General features: G+C 38.8%; 1 protein-coding gene across 1 annotated transcript in view; it reads left to right on the forward strand.

Annotated features, from left to right (window-relative positions):
• Positions 1–27,650, forward strand: part of LOC126161849 (mucin-17-like) — an 81,430-nt gene that overhangs the window by 43,489 nt on the left and 10,291 nt on the right. Inside the window, exons 15-19 of the mRNA XM_049917955.1 lie at positions 4,206–4,350; positions 13,956–14,221; positions 15,342–15,522; positions 26,147–26,424; positions 26,698–26,843. Coding sequence (XP_049773912.1) covers positions 4,206–4,350; positions 13,956–14,221; positions 15,342–15,522; positions 26,147–26,424; positions 26,698–26,843 — 1,016 coding nt within the window. The remainder of the gene's footprint in view (positions 1–4,205; positions 4,351–13,955; positions 14,222–15,341; positions 15,523–26,146; positions 26,425–26,697; positions 26,844–27,650) is intronic.

A 27,650-nucleotide genomic window follows, 5' to 3' on the forward strand; every position in this document is an offset into this window, starting at 1 on the left:
TTCCTCATAAAAAAGCTTTTTATAATTATTTGTTATGATTTTACCCTCATGATTAGACTGGGACAGGTAAGTATATATTTTTATTGTAACTTTTCTTCAAATGATGTCTTCAGTGATTAGTATATTTATGTGCAAATAATTTCTGTATACGTTTTACATTATGCTTCAAAATTGTGGGTTGGTGGGCTAGTGTCAGACTACAAGTTCAAACATTCATGTTCCTTCCACAGTCAGTCCTAAGATTTTGTGAACTCTGTCTGTGAAGAAAAGGCAATGTTGCACTGAATGGGTAAGTCAGTTCAGGGCATACAATCTCCAATAGGCTCATACCTAGTCAAGCACTATTATTTTGAAACGAATCGTCTGTTTGTGGTCAACTACAGTTCACCTTCGTACTATACACAGATGTAATATATCCTGCCTTTATTTGTTGCAGTAAGCATTCGGTATTCCTTTGTATAGTGCGAACTTCTTGTAGTGGGGACTCTTTGTCCTGTGGATGGTTTACACTTGACATATTGGTGTTCTTCTCTCTACTGATGCTGATGCAAATTAGTCAGCACATAAACAGATGAGTTAGTGTTGTGCGATTCCCATTCCTATCAGGACTCAACTTTTATAAGGAAAAATTATCATGTGTGTCGTATGTGTAAATAGAAGTAAGTACTGTTAATTCACTGTATAATTGCAATCACCATGAATATAAAATCATGTAAATCTTCCTGAAATGGTGGCAGTTATTCGCACTGTGCGTCATTTGTAAGTGGAATGGGAGGGGAGGGAAGTTAATGCTACAAGTAGATTTTTGTTTTCCTTGTTCTCACAACATGCATGTCCTTCTCATGTTGGGATCCAAACAACCTGCTCTTCTTTATTTATAACCTTCCCCAATCTATTCTAGTTCTTAAAGGTAGGGAAATTATTTTTATTTTTAAATGTGCCTCTCAACATTACTGGAAATTTTCCTTCTCAATATAAACACTGGTCAACTATTCTGACAGCTCTTGTTTGATCATTTTCGAATGAAAGTTTTTTAAACGGACCTCTTTGCAAATGACTTTCAGTTTCTGAGAAATCTTCCAATGAATCTTAGTCTTGTGTCATATTTCTTAACAATGAGATTCATGTGTTGGTTTTCCTTCTAATTAATTTGGTTTGTGTAATGACATCTAAATGTTCAATTCATGTGATTTACTCTAACAACTGAGTGTGGTATGTCAGACATTATAACATGTTTACAACTGTTTGCTGCATTATGTTATATTTGCTCCTAGTTGAATACGATCTGCCCATCTTTCCACCAAGCACTGATAATCGGAAAGTCTTCTTGCAGTTTGCAATTACTTTGTATTGCTGATCGTCAGTACCTTTTTTTAGCTGTTTAATGAGCATTGCCAGGTAAAGGCCTCTACCATACTTCTGCATGTATTATGTACTTCAGCTACATTGCATCCATTTTGCTCCTGTATGTTTTCTAACACACACACATACACTTTTTAAGTGGTTGTCTCACCTTCCTCATGCCAATTGTGATACAGCAAAGAACTGCCCTGGTGCATCTACCATCCATTCACCTACCTACATGTCCCAGCTGCCTACATTCTGTTGTCATTATAGTCGTAATTAAATCTTTCTATTACATCTGTTCTTTATTGTAACATAAAATAACTTAGTCAATTATGTTCTCAGTTTTATTTGGTTGTTGCCATGCCTATTTTTATTTGTATGTTGAGCAAAACTTTGTTGTCCTTCTCAACATATTCTACTATTATGTGATGCACCTCATTTCTGCCATCATACCCTTGGCTGTGTCCTACTTTTGCATGGATTTGCTATATCATTATCTGTAGCTCATTGTAGAGGCCTTCTACCTCTTCATCTAATTACATACTCCGCAAACCACTGTAAGTGCATGGCAGGAGCTACTTGGCATAGTACCTCATATGCATTGTACCACATATCAGGGTTTCTTCCCTTTCCAATTGCATATGGAGTGCAGGAAGAATGACTGGGTGTACTTAATTAATCTAGTCTTGGCTTCACAATATCTGTGGGAAAGGTATGTAGGGAGCTGATTTATATTTTTACAATCTTCTTGAAACTTTGTAGTAGGCTTTAGCGAGATAATTGATGTCTGTCTTCAGTGAGATAATTGATGTCTGTCTTCAGCATCTAAAATTCAGGTTTTTCAAAATTTCTGTTATGCTCTCCCATGAGTCTAACAAATATGTGTCCATTCATTCTACCTTTCTTTGGATACTCACAATATTCCCTTTAATCCTATCTAGTATTGTCCCACACACTTGGCGTTATTCTAATATGGGGCATACAAGAAATCTGTAAGCACGCTCCTTTGTAGACTTATATTATTTTCCCAATATCCTGGCAATGAACAGATGTCTGACTCTTGCCTTACCTATGACTGACCCTATGTGACCATTTCGATTCACATACCTGCAAATTTTTACACACAGGTATTTCTGTGAGTTGGCTGATTCCAGTTGTGACTGGTACTGTAGTCATAGGATACTGTCTTCTTCGCATTTCAAAATGTACAATTTTACATTTCTGAATTTTTAAAGCACATTGCTAATCTTTGCACCACTTTGAAATCGTATCAAGATCTGACTTGCTATTTGTGCACTTTCTCAGGTATTCCTTCATTATAGATAACTGCATCACCTGCAAAAAGCTTGACATTATTATAACTACTGCCTGTCAGGTATTAACATATAGTGTAAACAGCAGGGACCCCAATATACTTTCTGAGGCATGCCCAAGTTACTTTTGCTTCTGTCAGTGACTCTCCTTCCAAGATGACTTGATGCATCCTCCGTAACAAGAAGTCTTCAATGCAGTTACAAATGTTATTTGATGCCTCTTTTAATCATACTTTAGTTAACAAATGTTGGTGTGATACCGAGCCAAAGGTCTTTTCGAAATGTGTAACCACTGATCTGTCTAACTGTCTTGATCCATAGCTTTCAGGATGTCCTATGAGAAAAGTGTGGTGGTGGTGGTTAGTGTTTAACGTCCCGTCGACAACGAGGTCATTAGAGACGGAGCGCAAGCTCGGGTTAGGGAAGGATTGGGAAGGAAATCGGCCGTGCCCTTTCAAAGGAACCATCCCGGCATTTGCCTGAAACGATTTAGGGAAATCACGGAAAACCTAAATCAGGATGGCTGGAGACGGGATTGAACCGTCGTCCTCCCGAATGAGAAAAGTGTGAGTTCAGTTTCACATAAGTGATGGGTTCAGAATCCACACTAGTTGACTTATATGTATGAATTTCAACCTGTTTTTGAAAGGGTTCTGGCAGTTTTATAGTTGAGACGTGCAGCCAATAAATGCTACTAGATACAATCTTTGGTCTGTCTTTGATTCTCAGTTCTACATAGATTATTTCACATTCTGTGTTGATATTTATCTCACTAAACTGAACTGGGTACAGTTCTGAGCTTTAACACATTTCAGACGTTCGTCCATCATCAGCTGGTTTACTATTATAGTTATATTACTGACTAATAACATGTTTTTTAATCTACTAGTTTTCTGAGTGATATTTTCAAGCCAAGATTTTGTTTAAGTCTGTTTGAATTTGAAAATATTTCCTGGTAACTAATAACAATCTTGCCACAGCTACAGTTGGGTGTATATGTGTATTTATTTTGCTGCTTGTAGGAGAGTGTGTACTTTAACTAGTAAAAGAATGGTAACTCAAAAGATAGCCAATACCCTGTATTGCTATATGTGTCTATGCAAGACTACTAGTGAGTGGTAGTCTTTCTTCATCATTGTCTGTTATTTCCATGTCATCATTTCCCTTATTTGGATATGCTTTGCCATCTGTGTAGTACATCTTTGAAACACTGCAGTGTATGTGACTCAGGACTGTTTGCTAGTTGCTCTTTCCATTATTTGCTGTACGATATTGCAACTGTGTATATTCAGTTTCATTAACTAAGGAGGGGTCCCCCTGCCCCCCTCCGCCCAGCCCCCACTTCTCTCCAGTACTGTCCTCTGTGTAATGGGAACATTGACCTTTCCTTTATTTAATATTTCATTAGAAAATAATTTAATACAAAAATAAGCAGCCTATTATCATATACAAGTTTAATTTCTTTACGATTGTTGTCTTGTTTTCATTATGGCTGTGGCTGGTCTCTGTACTAGTAACAAATATTCATTGGTTTGTATTTTTCAGACTGTACAGTGGATCAGTTTCAGTGCAACACAGGTGGTTGTGTAGCAGTGTCTCAAGTATGTGATGGTGTGGAGGACTGCCCAGACAACAGTGATGAATGGGACTGTATACGACTTAAAAATGGTACAATGACATTGGAAATAAGGTAACTAAATCACTCATAACCGCTTGACTTTAATTATTATTATTACTATTATTATTATTATTACTATTACTATTAGCATCTGACTGCATAGCACCTTCATACATTGTACCACCAATGTGAAATTGGGGTGCTACATACAAAAGTGAGTATTTGCTGTACATTTTTCTGTTTCTTTTAAAACTCTTTACTGTTTGAAAAATATTTACATGCAGTAAATTAAAAACATGTACTACTCTGTGTAGCCAACCAAAATTCATTTATGAATGACTGCCTTCAATCAGTTTTGTTTGTTGTTTTTCCCATCCAGGAATTTCCATTATTGTAATCTCCAAGCGATTCAATTATTTTTAATATTTTAGTTAAAAAGATCAAAAATGAGGCTACAACAAATTATAGAATAGTAAAACTGCTCAAGCAACAATGATAGCATTCTTAACTTTTTTGTGTGTCCTTACGTCAGTTACTTCTTAGTAGACATTACGTCCCATGAATTGTATTTGCTTGCAACAACAGTCAGATATATGTCAGTTTGATACATTTCCTAAATATCACCATGCACTAAACTTTGAGATATTTCTCTTGAAATTTACCATAATTTTGCAAATCACATTTGTATATTGTCCTAGTATAGACATTATTGCTGTATTATCACTACTTGGATTTGAATAGCTGCAGTTTGTCTAATTTTTACTCAATACTGACATAATAAAAATGATATCACAGCAATGAAATTGAAATTCCTTTTTACTGTATACAGCATATCAATAAAAATTTGAAAATGTTTTAACAAAAAATAATACAATAAAATAATACAATGATTAAATTTGAAATAAGGATAGATGCTTTTAGGACAGATAAATATTTATAATGAATAGTTTGTACTAAACAAAGATGAATCTAGATTCTTAGCAGTTGTTTTAAGGAGAATGAAAGATAGGAATTAAAATGCAGAAAAAGATATCTAAAGATAGCAGAAGGAACAGTTTTTCCATATTTGTTTCCCTGTTGTGGAAATTATCCTCCTTTCAGCACTTGACACTTTTTATTGCAATGTTAGGTGAACACTCTCTTGTTTTACTGATGTATGGTAACTGGCATTCTTCTTATTAAGTGTGTTCATATATGTCACTCAGCTATTACAAGGATTTCTTTGTCATTCCAACACTGAGTGAGGTGGCACAGTGGTGACACACTGTATTCACATACAGAAAGATGATTGAAATTCCAATCTGGCATCCAGATTTCAGTTTTCTGTGGTTTTCCTAATTCAATTAATGCAAATGCTAGGATGGTTTCTTCGAAAAGGACATGACCTATTACCTTCCCCATCCTCCCCTAATCTGAGCTTATGTTCTAATGATCTCAGAGCTTATATTATAATGATCTTGCTATTGACAGGACATTAAATACTCATTATTCTTCATTTTATCGAAAGCCAAGGATATACACGCATCAAAAAAAAGTTTACATCACCTCGATTCAGAGAGTTCCGGAACTTGTACAGAAAATTGGAATAGAGATCAACACAAACATCATTTCCACCTCTTTTATTGTTCATGAAAACCCGACACTGCATGTTGTACCATGACCTTCAGAGGTGGTGGTCCAAATTGCTATACACACCTGTACCTCTTAATACCCAGTAGTACATCCTCTTGCACTGATGTGTGCCTGTACTCGTCGTGGCATACTATTCACAAGTTCATCAAGGCACTGTTGGTCCAGCTTGTCCCACTCCTCAACAGCGATTTGGCATAGGTCTGGTCCGTCAGAGTGGTTGGTGGGTCGCGTCACCCATAAATAGCCCTTTCCAGTCTGTCCCAGGCATGTTGAATAGGGTTCATGTCTGCAGAGCTTGCTGGCCACTCTAGTTGAGCAATGTCATTATCCTGAAGGAAGTCATTCACAAGATGTGCACGATGGCAGTGCAAATTGTCATCCATGAAGACAAATGCCTCACCAATATGCCACCGATATGGTTGCACTATCGGTCGAAGGATGGCATTCACGTATTGTACAGCCATTACGGCACCTTCCATGACCACCAGTGGCGTACCTCGGCCCCACATAATGCCACCCCAAAACAGCAGGGAACCTCCACTTTGCTGCACTCTCTGGACAGTGTGTCTAAGGCATTCAGCCTGGCTGGGTTGCCTCCAAACAAGTCTCCGATGGCTGTCTGGTTGAAGGCATATGTGACACTCCTCGGTGAAGAGAACATGATGACAATCCTGAGCGGTCCATTCGGGATGCTGTTGGGCCCATCTGTACCCCACTGCATGATGTCGTGGTTGCAAAGATGGACCTCGCCATGGACATTGAAAGTGAAGTTGCGCATCATGAAGCCTATTGCGGACAGTTTGAGTCATAACACAAAGTCCTGTGGCTGCACGAAAAGCATTATTCAACATGGTGGCGTTGCTGTCAGGGTTCCTCTGAGCCATAATCCATGGGTAGCCGTCATCCACTGCAGTAGTAGCCCTTGGGCAGCCTGAGTGAGGTATGTCATTGACAGTTCCTGTCTCCTTGTATCTCCTCCATGTCCGAACAACATTGCTTTGGTTCACTCTGAGATGCCTGGACACTTCCCTTGTTGAGAGCCCTTCCTGGCACATTGTAACAATGCATATTTGATGGAACTGCAGTATTAACTGTCTTGACATGGTTGAACTACAGACAACACAAGCTGTGTACCTCCTTCCTGGTGGAATGACTGGAACTGATTGGCTGTCGGACCACCTCGGTCTAATAGGCACTGCTCATGCAGGGTTGTTTACTTCTTTGAGTGGGTTTAGTGACATCTCTGAACAGTCAAAGAGACTGTATCTGTGATACAATATCCACAGTCAACATCTGTCTTCAGGAGTTCTGTGAACCAGAGTGATGCAAAAGTTTTTTTATGTGTGTGTGAGGAGTATGTAGCATGATGCAAAAGGTATGAAAAGGAATCATATGGTTGAGTCACATGCAGAAACTAAGGCAAGCTATTAATTTAAATGACTTCAGGGCAGAATGAGACTTTCACAGTGCAGTGAAGTGTGCTTTGTTGGGAAACTTCCTTGGATATTAAAACTTGAGTCCTGGTCCTACATAAAATTTAAATCTGTCAGGAATTTTGACTTCAGGGTAGACTGTGATGGCCTGATGTTTGTGAACGAATGTCATGGATGCAACAAGTATTCTAGGTCATTCAGTTTCTGCCATCATTAATATCCATTAAAACCTCAAATATTGGTGAACTGGTTAGCAAATGTCAACAGGGTGTATATGACCCAGGACAACCTGGAGATCCGGAAAAAACCTGGGAATTTTTTCATCCCGGAGAAAACCGGGAAAAACCTGGGAATTTTTTAGAATTCTGGGAATTTTTCATTGTTTGAGTTTTCAGTTAAATTTCTGTAATTTTGGCTGGTAAGAACCGATACTCTAACAAAGGATATTACTGTATCCCTTTACTACAGAATAATACTGGTGCAATAAAACGTGAACCAGAGAAATTACAAAAATAAAACTTCAGCTGCAAAGGAAATGCGCCACATACAACAACAAAACACAGTTCTCATAAAAGCATCTTCCACCAGCAAAATGTGTCAAAGGCTTTAGAAAGACTATGCAATGCTTCATAACAACAGATTGCCTCTGACGAGTGTGACATCACAGCTGTTTACATTAGATTCATTTGAGCAGTTGCAAGCGGGCTCATGCGCACGCGCAGTTGAGTCGCGTATGAGTAGTACCTTAACTGCTTCTGGGTGCTGAAGTGGATTAGCTGTATAAGCAGCAGCAGCAAGCAGACAGATGCTACCTGCAACAATTTTACTGGCACACCCAAGCTTCCAGATTCATGCACATGCATCAAGCCTGGATCTAGGGACCTTGGTGGGGGGCGGAGGGGCAAACCAGGGTGTCTGCAATTTTAAATTGGGGGGGGGGGGGCACCAAATTCATATTCTTGACGTACAAATCCTTGTTTCACAAAGCATCTAGCATCCAATGCACATTGGCCTATCAATTATTCATATGATTTTGAAATGCATCACTGTTGATTTCTTAACATTTTTGAACATATTCCAAGTTGATTTCTGAGTGAATCATAGTTTGTTATTTGGTCTATCAGGTTTGCAAATGATCAGCTTTGTTATAATTACTAGTGAAATCCATAGATTCAGACTACCAGAGTGCAAATAAATGACAAACAGGAATAACAGTTAAGAAAGATTACATATTAGCTTCTCGGTGTATCCAAAAAAATGAAATTTTGACAGAAAAGTTTTGACCAGATTGCTATACTTTCTAGTGTACAGTCCCCAGCTAGCAGCAAGTTCAATTCTGGGAGTAGCACAGAAAACACATTGTATGGACATGTAATAACGCCTAACCAGAGAATTCACGTGGGATAACTAAACCAGTGATTGTGGCAGGGTTAGTGAAGCAACCAGAGAATGAGCCTTAACACTGGCAGGAATAGTTACAGAATTAGTGATGACAAGATTGTTTGTTGGAATGAGGAAGGAGAAGAAACGGGGACATCACACAAATTGTGGAAAAATATGACGATTCCAAATTTACACAGAACTTTTGTACTACTACTTTTCGATTTCGTGCTTGAGAAGCTGGCGCTTATGAATGAAATGTGAAACTATCTCCTAACATAAAGATTTTTGCTATTAGTAGGCCCAATAGGTGATCTGATATTGGTTCCCGGGTTCGATTCCCGGTGGGGTCAGGGATTTTCTCTGCCTCGTGATGGCTGGGTGTTGTGTACTGTCCTTAGTTTAGTTAGGTTTAAGTAGTTCTAAGTTCTAGGGGACTGATGACCATAGATGTTAAGTCCCATAGTGCTCAGAACCTGATATTGGTACTTCATGAATTACATTCTGTCATGCTATAGAAATGACCATTTGTGCCAAATCATTCTCGTTTATTTGGGATGTGTTACAACTGCTGCAATATTAGAGAGGCCTATTTCGTTTCATCTAGCAGACAGTGACAAAATAGACGTAATCAGATTGAAAAATCATACCAGTCTTGGGTACTATTTGTATTCTTCCTTTTTTTTTTTTTTTTTAATTACAAAATATACACATTTGAATTCCCCAGTGTGTAATACAGTGACATGCGATAGAAGAATGCTGTGTGTAGAGGTGTGGCATTGCACTTTTGCATGCTAAAGTCCAAACATAATGTCTTACATTTCCTCAAACATGTGTGTTTTATGTATCAGACTGTTCAGAACAATGTGCACTACAATGTGAACATTTTTTTAAAAGTCGATTTTTTTAATTTTTGGCGTTCTATCTCAAACACTGGGGACAGGGGCTTCGGAAATATCATAGATCCAGTTCAGATGCGGAGAGCAGTCTGTGTTGTAATGAGGAGATGGGTAGTCTCCACGTGACCCATATTTATGTTTAGTGATTTTGGCATTTCCTCTTTGTTTACTGCTCTCACGTCAAATGAAAACAAAACGTATTTCTGTGCCGAGAGCTATCAAGTGAATTAAAATACATTCACATAATTATGGAGGCCTAAAATGGTATTAGTTTCAGATCTAATTTTATTTCCACCTATCTGACAGTCCAGCGTTAATCGTCTTGCAGAACAATGAAGTTATTTTTGTCAGTCTGCTAAAGAGATTTGGCTTTTATTAATCTTTTCCACTGAGACAGTCAATTTATTTGAAACGAAGTGTTTAATCCCACACTTTTGGCTAGTTTCAACTGCTCACTGCATTTCAAGTGCACGTTTTCATCTTCTAGTGTGTATGGCATTATGCCATAATAAAGAACCAAACATGAGATAATACAGTAGTCCAAGAAAATTTACACTGTAAAGCTTAATGTCAGGTCGAGGTCTACTTCATTGGGAATCTGGACATGCGAACGTGCACTATAAGCTGAATTATGCACTGTAATATGGTTCACAAAATTCTGATGCTCTTGGAGTATCCTCTATGTCTTTTTTGACACAATGTACAATCTTTAAATGTCTTACACATACCGTATTTACTCGAATCTAAGCCGCACTTTTTTTCCGGTTTTTGTAATCCAAAAAACCGCCTGCGGCTTAGAATCGAGTGCAAAGCAAGTGGAAGTTCTGAAAAATGTTGGAGGGTGCCGCCACAACTAACTTCTGCCGTCGAATATATGTAGCGCTACCCAGGCATGCTTTGTAGGCACAAAGATAAATACTGGCACCAAATCCTCTGCGTCAGTAAATAAATTTAAAAAAAGGTGGAAGACGAGCTTTTTTCCCCGCCCCGATTTTCGACCACTGCATTTTCATACATTATCCAACGAAGTAAATACAAATTCCGTATTGTTCATCTTCGAATGTAGCAGCATTTCAATATACTACGAAAATCCGACTGGCAAGACTGTTTGGGATGTTTGTCAATATGGCCAACTCAACTCGTCAGTATGGCCAACTCTGCATTCTGAATTTTTTCCTACCTGTGAGAAGAGATGGTTGCTAATAGGAACTTTTATGAATTGTGAATCACATGCAGTATTCTCTTCACCATAAGAATAATACGAATATAAACATTTTGCCATGTATAGTTTCGTTTTTGCTGCTATCTCATTTAAATCCAGTCTGCCTAATAAACTACGAAACTAGAGCGAGACTACAGCAAACGCGGAAGAATATACATATCAGGTCATGTTTATATTCGTATTATTCTTATGCCTAATAGTGATAGTCAGAAATGAAGCACTGCAATTGACTAGATTTTTAAATCTAAGATGACTAATTTCTGTGCAGAATGTAATGTACTAAAGAGGCACCTGCAAAGATTTTCAAACAGAGAAAAATTTTCGCTAAACTCTCGTTCATAACATCTTCTATCATACGCAGTCTATCATTTGGTTCTTGTTGATCATTATCAAAGAAAGCAGCAGTGTAAGTAACAACAAATAGCAGTCTCTTGCCATTGTTTCGCTAATGAGACGATTCCCCCCCCCCCCCCCCCCCCCTTTTTTTTTTTTTTATTGTAAGCGGAGGTAGCGCGCACAAAAGCAAGCAATGCCGGGAGCAGCGACAGGTCGTAAACACGCACTATCAGAATGTGACAAACAATGCATGACACAGTACAGTAATGAATTTTCAGCGTAGAGTGACGTAAACACCTATAACAAAGAAAACGGCGCTTATCAGATCAAAGAAAAATAAGCAATCAATTCAAACCAGACGAAGCACGTGAAAAAGGAAGGGTACCCGCATAAATACGGACGGAACGCCTGACGCATAGCAATGGCTACCTGGTAAAGCTTAACTGCTAAGCTTACGACTCGAACCAAACTACTGTAGCTGTATCGTCATTCATCCGACCTAAATTGTGTCTCATATTACAATGGACCAACTTTGTTTTGATTTGGAGATGTGGCCTAAAACTTTTCTCTCCTCTTGAATTTCGAGTCTCAAATTTCTGGTGCGGCTTAGATTCAGGAAATTTCTTTTTCCCTGATTTCGAGTCTCATCTTTCAGGTGCGGCTTAGATTCGAGTGCGGCTTAGATTCGAGTAAATACGGTATGTACATATGGGCTTCCTACGTCATTGTAGCTGTGCAAGAGCAGTGACACCTGTTATCTGGTGCTCTCTGACAACTGCTGAAACTGATTTCTTAAATCGCAGAACATTTGACTCTCATTTAAAAATCAACTCTTTGAGGACAAGCCATTTAGAAGAATTTCGAGTCCAGAAGATTACATTTGTGTGATGTATCTTAGAGTGTAACATGCGCAAAAGAGATTAACATTATATGTGAAAGCTTAGCTTCTCTTGGACCCTCTTAATTTATAGGCAGTGGATAGCAGGCGTGGTAATTATGATGATTAATAATCACTCACACTCCCGTCACTTACCATGAATACTTTTATTCTTGCAGCATATACACAATGCATGTAGCATCGAGTGTGTACTACAGAGAACTCATCTGGTAAAGATACAGTTGTTCTCACTGCGGTAGGGTAGCGATATTATTTTGGGGTGAGCCAGTGGTTCTTAGTTGCCACAAATCTTAGAGACCAATATTATACGTCAAAACTTTGCTTCAAGCAACACTGTGTATATTAATTTAAACCATTAACTTTTCCTATTTGTGTGTTCACACCACTTAACAGTGATGTTCCTCTTGGCTGACTACATCACGTGTCCTATGCTCTGAACATGAGCTGTCATTGGGTGGCGAGATCACGTGACATGAGCTGGGGCTGGCTTACGAAAGCGCATCGCAGTCTCGACTTCAGTACTTCGGAAAGTAACATGTGGTGTTTGGTGGAATTCACCTTTATACTTCCTTAATACGAAAATATGCAGTGTACATGTTGCTACACATCAAAGATCTTTTGACAACATATCCCCTCCCCGAGTTTCGTTTTCTATAGTGCCGAGAAATTCTACGCTGGAGTATAAAACCATAGCCATTCAAAGGATTTATAACTTTTACAGTTTTGAGGGAAAAGTATACTGCCACTTACCATGGAAAAAGTGTATTTTCACCCAGGGGAAAATTTATTTTTAACCAGGAAATCTGGGGAAAATCCGGGATTTTTTTTTCCTTGTTTGCATAGACACCCTGGTCAAGTTGTTGGACATACTCAACCGTGTCAAGGAAAAATATGTCAAAATCGGACACAGCTAATAGCAGAGACTGAAACTGAGGAAGGCAAAAGTGCTTCTATTCACCATATGTTCTCACAAAAGGAACAGTACAACAGCCAATCTTTATATGTCCTCTTTTTGACTAAGTGCCATCATTAATGACACTTTCAGTGTTCATGATAACATTATGCTTGGACCATGGAACAGTGGAAATTTTTTGCCTGCACCTGTGACTATCACATCGTGTTACGTCATGCTTGTAACTGAGTTAGAATACAAGGGATTCAGAAAAAGAATGTGGGGTTTTGAGAGGGCAGGGCCTGGCTGTAGCAGTACTAAGCAACATGAAACATTCACCTGGAATGATCAACTGTTATGAAAGGTACTCTGGAACGTACTGTTGACTGCTTTACGTTTCTCCTAAAGGTCAGAAATGTATTGTGTTGGTTTGAGGAGCATGGGGAACCTCATATGATGCATTAACTCATGAACTCTCTAGATTTCAATAGAATACATTTGAGATGTTACAGAATGCCAGCAGACAGTTTGTAAACCAATGCTTTATAATGTGCAGGAACTGTGTACTCCAAATGATGGCATCTGCTGCCCTATTCCTGTTCTCACATGCCCTGTGTACAGCAAGAGTGGCTGACACACTATCAAGATCAAAATGTTTCAGTTCAGCAGGGTGTTTTAATCATTTCATAGTCCTGAAGCTTCACTTCCATGTTGGTGTGTTCAAAAGATAATGATGTTTGTTTGTGTGTGTGTGTGTGTGTGTGTGTGTGTGTGTGTGTGTGTGAGGGAGAGAGAGAGAAAGAGAGAGAGAGGGAGAGAGCAACATATTTACATTATCATTTACATCTGCAAATTTCACTTTGACAGTGATGCTTTAAATAGTAACTTAAAAGACAAAATAATGCTATTTTTGGTTTTTGGATATCACTGATCCTCACATAATGTCACTCACTTACAAATAATTCCACTGTCTTCATTTTTTCAGGTCCTCTGATAATATCTGGCATCCAGTATGTGCTGACAATTGGAGTAATGATTGGAGTAATCTAGCTTGTCAGAATCTTGGATATAGCAAAGCTGAATTCACAGAGACTCTTCCTAACTTGTACAATACATCCAAGTCCAACATCAGTTATTATACATTAACAGGCAGAGACACCAGATCAAAACTGACAGTTGCTTTGCAGCCAACAAATGAGCAAATGCCATGTGCATCGAACAGCATTCTGGAGATATCATGTGCAGAATTTAGTGAGTATTCTCACACCAGAAAATATTTAAGCAAATATGACATTAATAACATTTAATTTACTGGTAGTTAGCATTAATAATTTTAAATGGCATTATCAGCAAGACATAGCTTTGTTTAAGATGTGTCTTGCTTAAAGGAAATTAGTAGTTCTATCTGCCACTGAATAATGTTTTACTAGGTTAGATAGTAAAGCTAGTGGTGTGGACTACTGAAGTCAGACAGCATAATATGAAGCACTGTATTCTGAACAAGACAATGATCTATGCCACAACCAGAACCAGTTGTCAGTGAAATGACACTTGTTCTGACACACAAGACAGTCCCAGATTTTTAAATGATGCAAACACCTGTTAAAATAATATTGGGCCTGGAAAAGTTGATCTTATTGAGGAGTTATTCTGTAATGGAAGGGAAAACAGAGGATGCATTCTTCAGATATGGTCTGCATTAAACAACCAGAATTATGCCATTAAATCTTTGTAAAATTCTGAGTTATTATTTCTTTTTGTGTACATCCTCTGTATGGCATTGTATTACTTGTAGATATATTGGTTGTATAACATCAGTGTTCCTGTTTATGACTTTTAGTAATATTGGTAGAAGGACTTACAATGGCAGTGTTTCACTTCAAAATCAGATAGCTTCTTATGAGATAGCTACTTATTGTAAAGGAGACATGTCAGACTGCAGACAGACACAACTAAAAGACACTTACATAAAGCCTGTGACCACAGCCTTCATCAGTAAAAGAGAGACACATACCATTCACACATACAAGCAAACACACCTCACACTCATATGGCTGCCAACTCCAGAATCCAATTAAGTTGCAGACAGGTACAATTAAAAGACGAAAGTGTCTTCTTTACAGTAATTAGCAATCTGTCTTTTCCTATATTGTTGATATTACTACCTAAATTTCATGGATATTTTACAGGAATTGTGTCTAGCTTTTATAACTGCCACAATAAATTACATCATTACCAGTATTCATTTTGAGAAATGTTGTGTTTATTATTTTCTTGGCATCCGAGCACCTGTCAGTGCCCTACACCAAATTTTAAAAATGTCAAGTTTTTAATAAAAAACAGTTGATGAATGTCTTTGTGTTCTTGTCAGCTTGTGGCAGTCATGGCCAAGCAGAAGGAATTGCTGCTCGTCTGGTTGGAGGAGATGGAGCAACAAATGGCCAGTGGCCCTCAGTAGCACTCTTGTTCCATGCTAAATTGAGGACTAGCTGCACGGCCACAATTATTAGCCCTAAATGGCTTATCTCATCTTACAACTGCATCCATATGAGGTAGTAAGCAGTGACTGGATATAATTTTTATTTAGTTGAATACTATTTTAAACCCTTGGCATGTTTGTAGCCATGTTTTTATGCAGAGATGATTCTTATTCTGTTAGCTTGTATGCATATGATGAAAAAATTGAGCTGTTTTCTTTGACTGATAATAGAATCTCTTCATAAACTAGCTTTTTATACCCAAAATTTCACCAAAGTATGTATATGTCACATATATTGCACACATTTATGTCTGAATCTCTGCTGTTCTACTCCGTGCGACACCAAGGAGTATGTTAAATTTATCTGTGCTCTTCAGCTGTATGACATGATCTTTGGTCTTGAAACATATTGACAGAAATATTGGCTCAATGCAATACTCATTCTTGTAACCTGATTGAAACAATGAACAGCACAAATAAGAGGGAAATTGCAGTTCATAGTTCATACTTTTAAAGAGTTCCTAGTCAACTAAATCCATTATGATGGTAGATGTTAGCTACAGTTTTAATTTTGAAAATGCTGTCTCTCTTCCACCTCCTTCCATGCACACCCTTCCACTTCCACCTGCCTCTTCACATCTCTGTCTCTTCCACCTTACACCCTGTTTCTCTTCCACCTGTCTCTCAACACCCTCTTCCTTTTCCACCTGCCCACTACCCTTTCCCCTCTCTATCTTCCAGCAAACTCCTATGCATCCCCTCCTTTCCCTTTTCTCTGTCAACTTGCTCCTCCCCCTCTTTCTGCCCATCTCCTCCTCCCCTCTCTCTGTCCATCTCCTCCTCATGCTCTCTCTGTCCATCTTCTTCTCCCTCTCTCTCTGTCCATCTCTTCCTCTCCCTTCTCTCTGTCCATCTCCTGTGCCACACTGTTTTAAATCCGACCCCCACAGTGCTTCTTTCAATTCAGTTATATGTGTACCAAGTTTGGTTAAAATCTGTGTAGTGGTTTAGGATGGTATGTGGAAGATACATACATACATTTTTGTAATATACTAGCTTTTACCCCCAGTTTCACTCACATAAACATAAGTCACATATATGTCTCAGTCTCTGCTGTTTTCTTACACTGTGCGACCACAGAGAGGATGATGTTAAATTTATGTTTGGTACTCAGCCATGTGCCATGATCTATGGTCTCTAAACATGCTGACAAAAATATTGGCTCATTCTTGGAATCTTGGTGACACACAAAGCAGCATAAATTACAGATAATCTGCACCTCATACTAAAAGTATTCCAAGTCAACCAAATATAGAAAAGAAATACCAAAAGGTACTTTTAGAATATTTTTGCAAGGCTCCTCCTTCTCAACCCCATCCCCCATCCATAGGGGTAGTAGCGGTCTCTTTCACCCATGGTACTTCACCTTCCTCCTCACACCAGCTTCCTTTCCCACCTGCCCACCACCCCTCTCCATCCTCCACCTGCCTCCTACACCTCCCCATCCTCCCTGTCCATCTCCTCCTCTCTGCTCTCGCTGACCATCTCTCCCTCTCCTTTCTCTTTGCTCAGCTGTGCCTGTCCACCTGGAACACATTCTGACACTATTCACTCAACATGCTGGTCCTGCAAGGCATCTGAGATATCAGGTGTTACCAAACCTTTTCACCCCCAATCCATCCCTGTGGGAGCTAGAAGTTACCCTCTACAGACACACACACACACACACACACACACACACACACACACACACACACACACCTCTGGCAACAAAAATCAAAAACTCAGATTTTGAGATGTGGTATTACAGTAAAATAGTTGTATCTGCATTTTTAAAAGCATTACAATAATGTTTTAAGAAGTTTAAACTCAGAAACACCCCACAGTCCTGGAAGTTCACAGTACCGGAACCTTTTGTTTTACAAATTGGGCAAAATATATAGATAGTACATAGCTCTTAAAAAGAAAAATGCAAAAGTAAAGCTGTTTCTTTCTTTATTGAAAAGACATATGCAGGGCAAATTTGCATTCAGTGATAGAAAGTCTCTGTTAATTTCATCTCTGTTTATTTAGTGCATGTAATTGGTGCATGAAGCATACTTGTTTTTCCTCGACATATTACAGGTACTGCACATTATCACTTTGTGTGAAATACCAAAAATCAGAACACAGTTAATTTTGTCTGAGACAGGTCCCTACATATCTCAGTCAACTTCTCCATGGCATGAGATCTGCTATTCTCCAAACAATACATGTTAAAGGGTAAACAAACACAACATCCTGGATGTACTGGCACAAACTGCTGGGTGATAAACTGGGTGATCAGTAAACCAGAGAAAAATCAGACATATCACTATTCCGTGCATACTTCATACAGCATTCTTGTAAAGTACCATTCAGATTTTCATGAAAATTGAGGAGGAAATGGGGAGTAGCTCTGCATTTTCTGTACTGTAGATCCTATCATTATGGTGACTTATCTACCTGCCATGACATCTAGTCTCTAGAAATAACTACTGTAACAATCTTGTGAAAGTCTGTATCATGTATAAACTGTTGTGTATACACTATTGTGTATGACATTTCAGTGAAGAACTTTATGTTTGTACCATTCGTTTTGAGTATTAACATAGAATTATTATAAGAAGAAATGATGTAAGAAATCTTACTCTGAAGCAAAGAGAAATAACTTGTAATATACTGTTCACAGCATATGCATATTATGTGTAAAATGTGTTCTTGCAGATGCAAATGAGTATGTGAAGCACCTTCATTAAGTAATTCATATGCCAGATATCATAAAAAATAATTTTCAAAATTAGTTACAGAAAATATTTCTAACACTTCTATTATTTGTAAAATTTAATGCAAACATGTATAGAGTATTGCAAAATTTGGAATGCAGATTGGCTGTCTTTTCAAAAAGTTGCAAAATTTGGAATTTTCCTGGTTCCTGTTTAAAATTGTAGATCTGAAGGCAGCAATTTAGTAGTACCATAATAGTAATTCATTATATTTAGTACTGAAATTAGATCTCCAGCTCTCAAAGCTGAGATTCATATATAATGTTCAAATTAGCATTCATTTCCCGCATAGAGAACTGATGCCATAGATATGACATCAAATAAAATTACCCCACCCATTCCAGTAACAGTTTCGTCCATTGATGCCTTATTTCTTAATCCTTTTGCAAGACTAATCATTCCAAAATGACATATTCTAGAGAGATATTTAATCTGGTGCATCAGTTATACTGCATGTCTTCACAGTACGCAAATATAAATACTTTAGCTTTGCAAACATGTAAAACATGACTGTTTGCTTCTAACAGCCAATCAGATCATGAGGTACCCCACAGATCAGGCTGTAAACTACATTTTGCAAGATAATAAAAATAATATTGAGTAAATACTGAAATAAACATTTCCCTTGTTCTTTTGTACCACCAGGAAAATATCTGCATGATGTCACACACACTGTGCTGTGATTGACTAATGGAAGCATATTTGTGTACTATAAAAATAAGTAATTTAATTTATTCACTGCCTTAAATAGCTCTCCAAAATATGTCATTTTTGGAACAATTTGCTGTGGTAAATTGGCTGGAAAGATGCTGTCAATGAATAAAGCTGTTACTCCATTCCAAGTTAAAACCAAATGAAGACAGATTCTGTGTTGTGAGAAAAGGAGTATTATGTGATAAACCCATTAGATTTAAAAACCATAAAGAAACTGGTACTTTAGGTGAAAGAAACACTGAAACTAACAGGGTTGCATCTTCAAACTAGCCTGCCAACTCCTATGACCACAGAGCCATGAAAGTGCTTGTTCACAGCTCCAGGTTCTTGTTTCAGCCCTAAGATGATAGTGGTGAACTCTGGTGAGATGACATGGCAAAGAGCCTGTTATGTATATCTAGAACGGCTGATCTCCCTGGTCTATTTAATCTGAAGGGGTACAAATTCCTTCATAATTTAGTGGAACAATAGCTTTGCATGTCAGCAGAATATATTAACATTGCCAAATGCCAGTTGTTCTACTCAAGACAGGTTTTCGTCCACATTCAGATATAGACTCGAAGAGGCTGCTTCCATAATGTAATGAAGAGTTGATGGATTGGCAGCATAATGTCTCAGAAGAGAACTTGAAAGCAATGACAGAGGTTTCCTTTGAAAAAAAAAAAAATCATTAGTGTTTGGTTGCTGAGTTATTTTTTATTTTATTAGATTTAGGTTTAATGTAAATGTTTCATTTTTCCAATAATTGCAATAAATGTGATCTTTGATATTTATAAATACAGTGTAACTGATACTTACATCTTCATTTTCAATGTAATACTGGGAAACAATTTACATGAAAAATAAATCACTGAAAACTGGCAAAAAAACCACTTAAAAGAAAACACACACACACACACACACACACACACACACACACACACACACACACACACACACACATCTCAGTTGGAGATGGGAAGGAGAAAGAGGGATTGACCATAAAATAAAATTGCCTTTCTTGCCCCCTGTTAAGGACTATATAAAAAAAATACTTCTTAAATTATAGTTGCAACTAATTTTAAACATTCTTCAATTAAAAGTAGTCACTGAGTGTAATGAATACAAAATAGATAAAATTATTTTGAGGAATAGGTAAAATAAGCCAGTAACTCACTTCATGAGGCACAGTAACAACAGAAAACAGCATTTACGCTAGTTTTGACTACTATCTTGTTTACCTGCAGTAGTAAACACATTCACAAACACAACTGTACAGACACCCAAATTCACACTCCAATGGACATGTCAGACTATTATTGATACTCAATTATTGGAAGCATTTACCTAAGCTACTGGAGGTGGGGTGAGATAGGAAGGGGTAGCGAGAAAGAGGCAGGTCGTTTGACAGATGACTTTGTGGCTGCAAAACAAAATGAAAAAAGTACCGAGGATACTACAAAAAGAGGAGTAGGGAGAAGAAGAGGGGGGGGGGGTTACGAACAGGAGGAGGGAAGGAAAGAAAGGTGAAGATGAAGGCAGAGAGAGAGAAGAAAGAGGGATTGAAAAGTAGGGAGGGAGAGAGAATAGACACATGGGGTAGGAGAGGAAGAGTGTTGGGAGAAGCCTGTGCATGATCTGGACAAAGGAGGAGTAGTGTGGACAGAAGAGAGCAGGGAAAAGCCAAGCTGAGGGAGGTATTGGGAACAATTTACTGCAGGTTTATCCCATGGGAATTGTGAAAGTGCAGGATGTTTTTGAGAGATAATTCCCATTTGTGTAGTTCAGAGAAACATGTGCTGGTAGGGAGTATCCAAATGGTCTGCAAAGTGAAGTAGCTGTTGAAGTTGTTTGTGCTGTGGTGTGCAGAATGTCGGGCAACTGGATGGTCAAGTTTGTGGTTTGCCACAGTTCAGTGGTGATCATTCTACCAAGTAAACAAATGGTTCCATGTTACCAGAGTCAAATTTTCACTCTGCAGCAGAGTGTGCACTGATATGAAACTCCCTGGCAGATTAAAACTGTGTGCCAGAACATGACTCGAAATCAGGACCTTTGCCTGTTGTGAGCAAGTGCTCTACCATCTGAGTTATCCAAGTATGACTCATGACCCATCCTCACAGCTTTAACTCCAGCAGTAACTAGTCTCCTACCTTCCAAACTTCACAGAAGCTCTCTTGTAGACCTTGCAGTACTAGCACTCCTGGAATAAAGGATCTTGCAGAGCCATGGCTTAGCCACAGCCTGCTGTTGTTTCCAGGATGAAATTTTCACTTGGCAGAGGAGTGTGCACTGATATGAAACTTCCTGGCAGATTAAAATTGTTTGCCAGACTGAGACTCGAACTCGAGACCTTAGCCTTTTGCAGGAAAGTGCTCTACCATCTGAGCTACCCAAGCATGACTCACAACCCGTCCTCACAGTTTAAATTCTGCCAGTATCTCATCTCATACCTTCCAAACTTTACAGAAGCTCTCCTGCAGAACTTGCGGAAGTAGCACTCCTATACAGCATGGCTGCTTTCACTTTTGACCCTGCATTTTATTGGGTAGGTAATACCTGTGGCTGGACTGTGTTAGGAGGTGGTGGGTGGATGTACAGGACAGCACTTACACCTAGGCCAGCTACGAGGGAAGAAACATGGAGTGCAGGAGTGGAAGTAGTATTGGAATAGGTTTGGACAATGATATTCTGTAAGTTGGATGGGTAACAGAACACTGCTTTGGAGCATGTGGGTAAGATTTTGGGCAGGATATTCCTCATCTTAGGACATCACATCGGGCAGTCAAAGCCCTGATGGATGGTGTGGTTGAGCTTTTCAAGGCCAGAGTGATACTAGGTGATCAGAGTAGTGCTGGTCAGTAGCTGGTTAACAGGTTTACTATTCTCACTGGAGCAGATGGCACGGGAGACACGTTTGTGGATGAGCTACATAGGATACAGCCTGTCAGTAAAGGCTCTGGTAATGTTATCGGCATATTTCAGCAACTCCTGCTTTCCAGTGCACATACAGTTTCTACAGATGGTGAGGCTGTAAAGAAGAGATTATTTGATACGGAATGGGTCACAGCTGTCAAAATAGAGGTACTACTGGTGGTTGGTGTGCTTGATATGGACAGATGTATTTATGGAGCTATCTCAGAGGTCGAGATCAATATCTAGGAAGGTGGCTCAATGAGTTAAGGAGAAGGACCAGATGAAGCAGATTTGGAAATAGTTGTTCAGATTATGGGGGAAAGAGCAAAGGTTGTCCTTGCCATGAATCCAGATCATGAAAATGTCATCACTGAATCTAAACCACACAAGAGGTTTTCATTGCTGCCTGGATTGGAAGGATTCCTCCAGATGTGAAACGATGGTGCCATGTGAGTACCCATGGCAGTACCATGGATTTGTTTTTAGATTTGGCCTTTGAATATGAAATAATTATAAGTCAGGATGTGGTTGGTTAGGAGGATTAGGAAAGATATAATGGGTTTGGTATTCAGAGAACCCTGGGAAAGTCAGCATTGTGGCCATGAGCATGTGGGATGTTGGTGTGTAAGGATGTCACATACACAGTGACCACCAAGGATTCTGATGGCAACAGGACTGGAACTGTGGAGGAAGTACACAGTGTGTTGGATGTAGGATGGGAGGCTATGGATAACAGTTTGGAGGTTCATTCTGTGGTAGTGAAATCCTTATACACCAACATCCTCCTGCTATCGACCCACCACCTCTTTCCTAATCCTCCTAGCCAACCATATCTCGATCCAGAATTATTTCACTTTTGAAGGCCAAATCTACAAACAAAATCAGTACTGCCACAGGTACTCAGATGGCATTATCCTATGATAACTTATTTAAGGACCATCTGGAGGAATCCTTCATATCCAGTCAACATCTAAAACCTCGTGTCTGGTTCAGACTTATCTACGACATTTTCGTGATCTGGACTCATGGTAAGGCAAACCTTTGATCTTTTCTTCATAAATTCAGCACCTTTTCCCAAACCTGCTTCGCCTGGTCCATTTCCACTCATCAAATCACCTTTCTAGGTGTTGGTCTTCACCTCTCAGATGGCTCCATTAATATGTATGTCCATATCAAGAGCACCAACAACCAGCAGTGCCTCCACTTTGACAGCTTGACCCATTCCACATCAAAAAGTCTCTTCCTTACAGCCTCACTGTCTGTGGACACCGCATGTGCAATGATAAGCAGGAATCATTGAAATATACAGTTAACCTTACCAGAACCTTTACTAAAAGGCAATATCCTACCCAATCCATCCACAAACATGTCTCCCATGCCATCTACTTCTCTGACACCAATAAACCTGTTAACCAGCCACAGACCAGCACTCCTTTGATCACCCATTATCACCCTGGTTTTGAAAGGTCAACTACATCTTCCACCAGAGCTTTGACTTCTTTATGCCGTGTCCTGAGATGAGGAATATCCTACTCAAAATCCTAGCCACATCATCCAAAGTAGTGTTCCACTGCCCACCCAACACACAGAATAGCCTATTCCCTTTTCCAATCCTACTCCCATTACTACAACCCACAAGTTGTTTCCTCTTAGTTGGGACAGCTGCAAGACCTGTCCCATACACCCACCCACCCACCACCTCCTACTGCAGTCCAGTCACAGGCATTTCCTACCCAATATAAGACTGAGCCATGAGTGAAAGCAGCCACGTTATTGATCTGCGATGCTCCAATTGCTGTACAGCATTCTATGTGAGCATGACAAGTAACCAACTGTCTGTTTGCATGAATGGTCACTAACAACCTGTGGCAAACTGCCAGCTTGACTATCCAGTTACCATGCATGTTGCACATGGCAAACTGCCGACTATCCAGTTTCCGAGCACATCAAGACACAAATGACTTCAACAGCTGCTTCACTATGCTGGTCATTTGGATGCTCCCTACTAGCACAAGTTTCTCTGGACTGCACAGATTGGCATTATCTCATGAATACTCCATGAACTCTCACAGTTCCCAGGGGCAAAACCTCCACTAACTTTCTCCCAATGTGTCACCTTGCCTTTACCCTTCTCTCTTCTATCCATACCACTCCTCCTCCATCCAGATCATGCCCTGCTTTCTCCCACCACACTTCCCCTCCCCCCCCCCCATGTGGACTCTCTCTCATGCCCCCTTTTCAGCCCCTCGCCCTTCTCTCTCCCCTCCGTTTCTCTCCTTTTCCCCCTCCCCTTTATTGTTACCCCTCTCAGTTTCCCTCTCCCCGTCTTCCTCATGCTGCATCTCATTTTGTTGTACTCTCTATATGTTTTCCATATTACTATGCAGCTACAAAAACATTTGTCCAAAGACCTGCCTCTTTCCTGTTAGCTCCTCCCTGCATCCTTCCTTACCCCCTCCCCACCTTGGCGATGGGTGTGTATGTTTGGGTGGTTGTGTATGTGAAAGTGTGTCAAATTGCAGCAAAAAGAGCTAGTGTTCAAAAGATAGTGTGAATGCTGTTTTGTGTTATGTGTTACTGTGCTCTCTATGTCAGTCGAGTAAATGTATTTTACATATTACTCCATCCAGTAATTTCCATTATTGTTATGAAATTATTTTAACATGTTCATTGTATATTAAGTCTGCCAGGCTTGGGCTTTGATTCTTCATTCTGTTTTTTGATCTGTGTCACAGAACTTAACATGAAAAATGTTAAGGATGTGTAATTATGTGATGTGGTGTGGCTGAACTGTGTTATTGAAACAATTAGAATATTTACTCTTTTAGAGAATTACTCCTTACTGCAACATTCATTCATTCACACATTTTGTTCCATAAATTCCATCATGAAGCATATCCTTCATGAATGTGAGATGAATCATGATATACACTAATAGGCAGAAGCATCAACTGCAAAGTACACCAATAATAAATTATGACTAGTGCTGATGTATTTGTACAGATATGTATGGGGATTATACTCTATTCATCATAAGAATGAACCTGACGTAAACAAACACAAACTCCATGATTGGTCAGAAGCCGGAACACATGTACACTGGTGTTGTTAACGCTTTTAAGCAGATCCTACTTATGTATTAGGTACCTTATTACTGAGTTACGTTAAATGAAAGTTTAAGATATTCTAATGTTTGTAATTAGAATGCTATGTTAGGTGAGAATGAGAGCATTTTATGCCTTCCATTTGGTCACCTAAGAAGCAAGAGGTAGTGCTAGAGTTTTACTGCATATTATTTCATTCTCTTTAAGAAATTAAATGGCATTCGAAGCTATACTGTTTCTTCACTCTTCTCTTTTTAAGTCTGAACTGCAACTACTCACATCACTGAAGCTTAGTTGGATCAGCTGGCTGGCCAGTGCTGTCCAAGTTAAATGTGCCAGTAAAGCTGTTGTCCCCCATTATCGCTCAGTCTGTGTGCATGTAACACAACATAAAATGCATCCTTATGATCATACTTGACTGTACTGGATACAGTTTGACTTCTGCTCCACGTGAAATGAGATCCAATGAGATTCAGGCAAACACAGAAGAATACATGATGTAATGTTTACATCAGGTGTATTCTTGTGATGAACACAGTATAGCTCTAATTTATATTATAGATATTTATTTTCCATTGCCACAATTATTTTAAAAACTTGACATTACACAGAAATTTATATACCTTATACAGATCTAATTTGAAAAATTGAGGTTACAGTTTCTGAATGTGGGAGGAAGAGTCTTTAAAACCTCTACATGTGTTTAGTCAGATGTCATCAATTTACCTTATAATGTGCTTGATAAACAGTGGAATATTAAATTAAATGAAGTGCAGTTTTTTCAGCTTTGAGGCATATTTTCATCTGAGATTTTCTTTATTGTTGTTAGTTCACGTTGGCTGCTTGTGTCTATTGGCATCCACGTAAACAATGTAGGATTAATAATGACCAGCATTGTTAAACATGAGTTACATTATACTGTATTGTTCTCACTGTGGTAGTCAAGGCTATAGGCAATTGCAACCATTTATCTCTCTCTCTCTCTCTCTCTCTCTCTCTCTCTCTCTCTCTCTCTCTCTCTCTCAAACCCAAGCTAATTTATTATTTCATTGTGCATGGAAACAGGAAATTCTTGCCTGAAATTTAACATCTTGGTCAGTCATAAGTACACACATTTGTTTTTGTATGTCTTAAAAATATAAAAACTATCTGATGATTTTCATCCATATTTTCTTTTCAGGGACAAGGATATGAAGCCTGATAACTGGGCTGCATTTGCTGGTGGTTCAATGTTTGACAATGAAAAGCCAGACACACAGATTCGAGAAGTTCTTTCCATAGTGGCCCACCCACAAGTAAAATTTAACCAATTTTTGTACAATAATGATATTGCTCTTGTGGAGCTCTCAAAGCCACTGCTGTTTACAAGATATGTAGGAGCTGCCTGTCTACCTGCCAAGGAGATTGAACCTCGGCAACTTTGTGTCACAGCAGGATGGGGTTATACATCACCTGGTGGTAAGTTGTTTGTGAAGTCATACAAATGTCAGGGCTACCCTCTGAGGCATTTTTACTGTTTTCCCTCTATAAACTGAACTTCAGTATCTGTATCTGCATTCCCCTAGGACATAGTGCAGCTTATATATGGGCATGTTTACATTTCATGTTTTTTGGCAAGAATTAGATTTTATCTGGTCTTGAGAGTTCTTCATTAATGTTTAGAAAACTATATTTGCCTCAATCTGAGAATGTTTCCTTCTACTTACATAAAATAACTACTTTCTGTTGCAGTAATAAATATTACCCAGTACTTGCACTATCTACCAGTGCCAACAATAGATCTGAAGGAATGTAATTCTACAAAACATTATGCTGGATTCATCACTGAGAATGAAATTTGTGCAGGGTTCACAGATGCTGAAAAGTCTCCTTGTTATGTAAGTACATTCAGAGACACACCTCTGCATAACAGGCAACTTTTTTCCCACAGTTCAATTACAGTATATCACTTTAAGTAAGTTGGCTAATGCCAGAGGGTATTGTGGGAAGTGGAGAGCGCAAGCATGACCACCACAGGTTGAGGGCTGTGTGTGTGTGTGTGTGTGTGTGTGTGTGTGTGTGTGTGTGTGTGCGTGTGTGTGTGGGCAGGCAGTTTAGCCACTTTAACTTGTGGTTCATGCTTCCACAAAAGCAAAAGTCACACATTGAGATAAAAATTGCTTAAATGTTGTTTGTAATCAAAACTGAAATTGTCTTATGTATTGACATTTTAATAAAGCTCCTAACTCCAACAATTACATACACTTATCACCAAGAAAGGAAGCACTATGAAATAAAGTGAACAATGCAGTCAACAATGACTACCTCACACACTACTATTAGTTGGGTAAAGTTGTCTGCAACTAAAAACAAATGACTACCACCTAAAGCCTACCAACATACATGAAATTCTACCAGTTCAGGATTATCAATATTTGGGAACTGAGTGGCCAATTTAAAGTTAACACACCATACTGGAATCCCTTGCATTAACTGAATAAATATCTTGTACTTTTGTTTTCAACTGTTTTCCTTATTCCAAGATAAATGATACAATTTCTGGAAAATATTATACTTACACCTTGTGACAAACAATATTCCCAAAATAAATGCTTCTACAAAATCAAAACTGTATAAAATTGAATAATTGTTTCTATGTGACAAATAGTATCACGTAATACGAATACAAACACATATTGGAAAGT

This window comes from Schistocerca cancellata, chromosome 2 (genome assembly GCF_023864275.1).
Source record: "Schistocerca cancellata isolate TAMUIC-IGC-003103 chromosome 2, iqSchCanc2.1, whole genome shotgun sequence".
Lineage (NCBI taxonomy): Eukaryota > Metazoa > Arthropoda > Insecta > Orthoptera > Acrididae > Schistocerca > Schistocerca cancellata.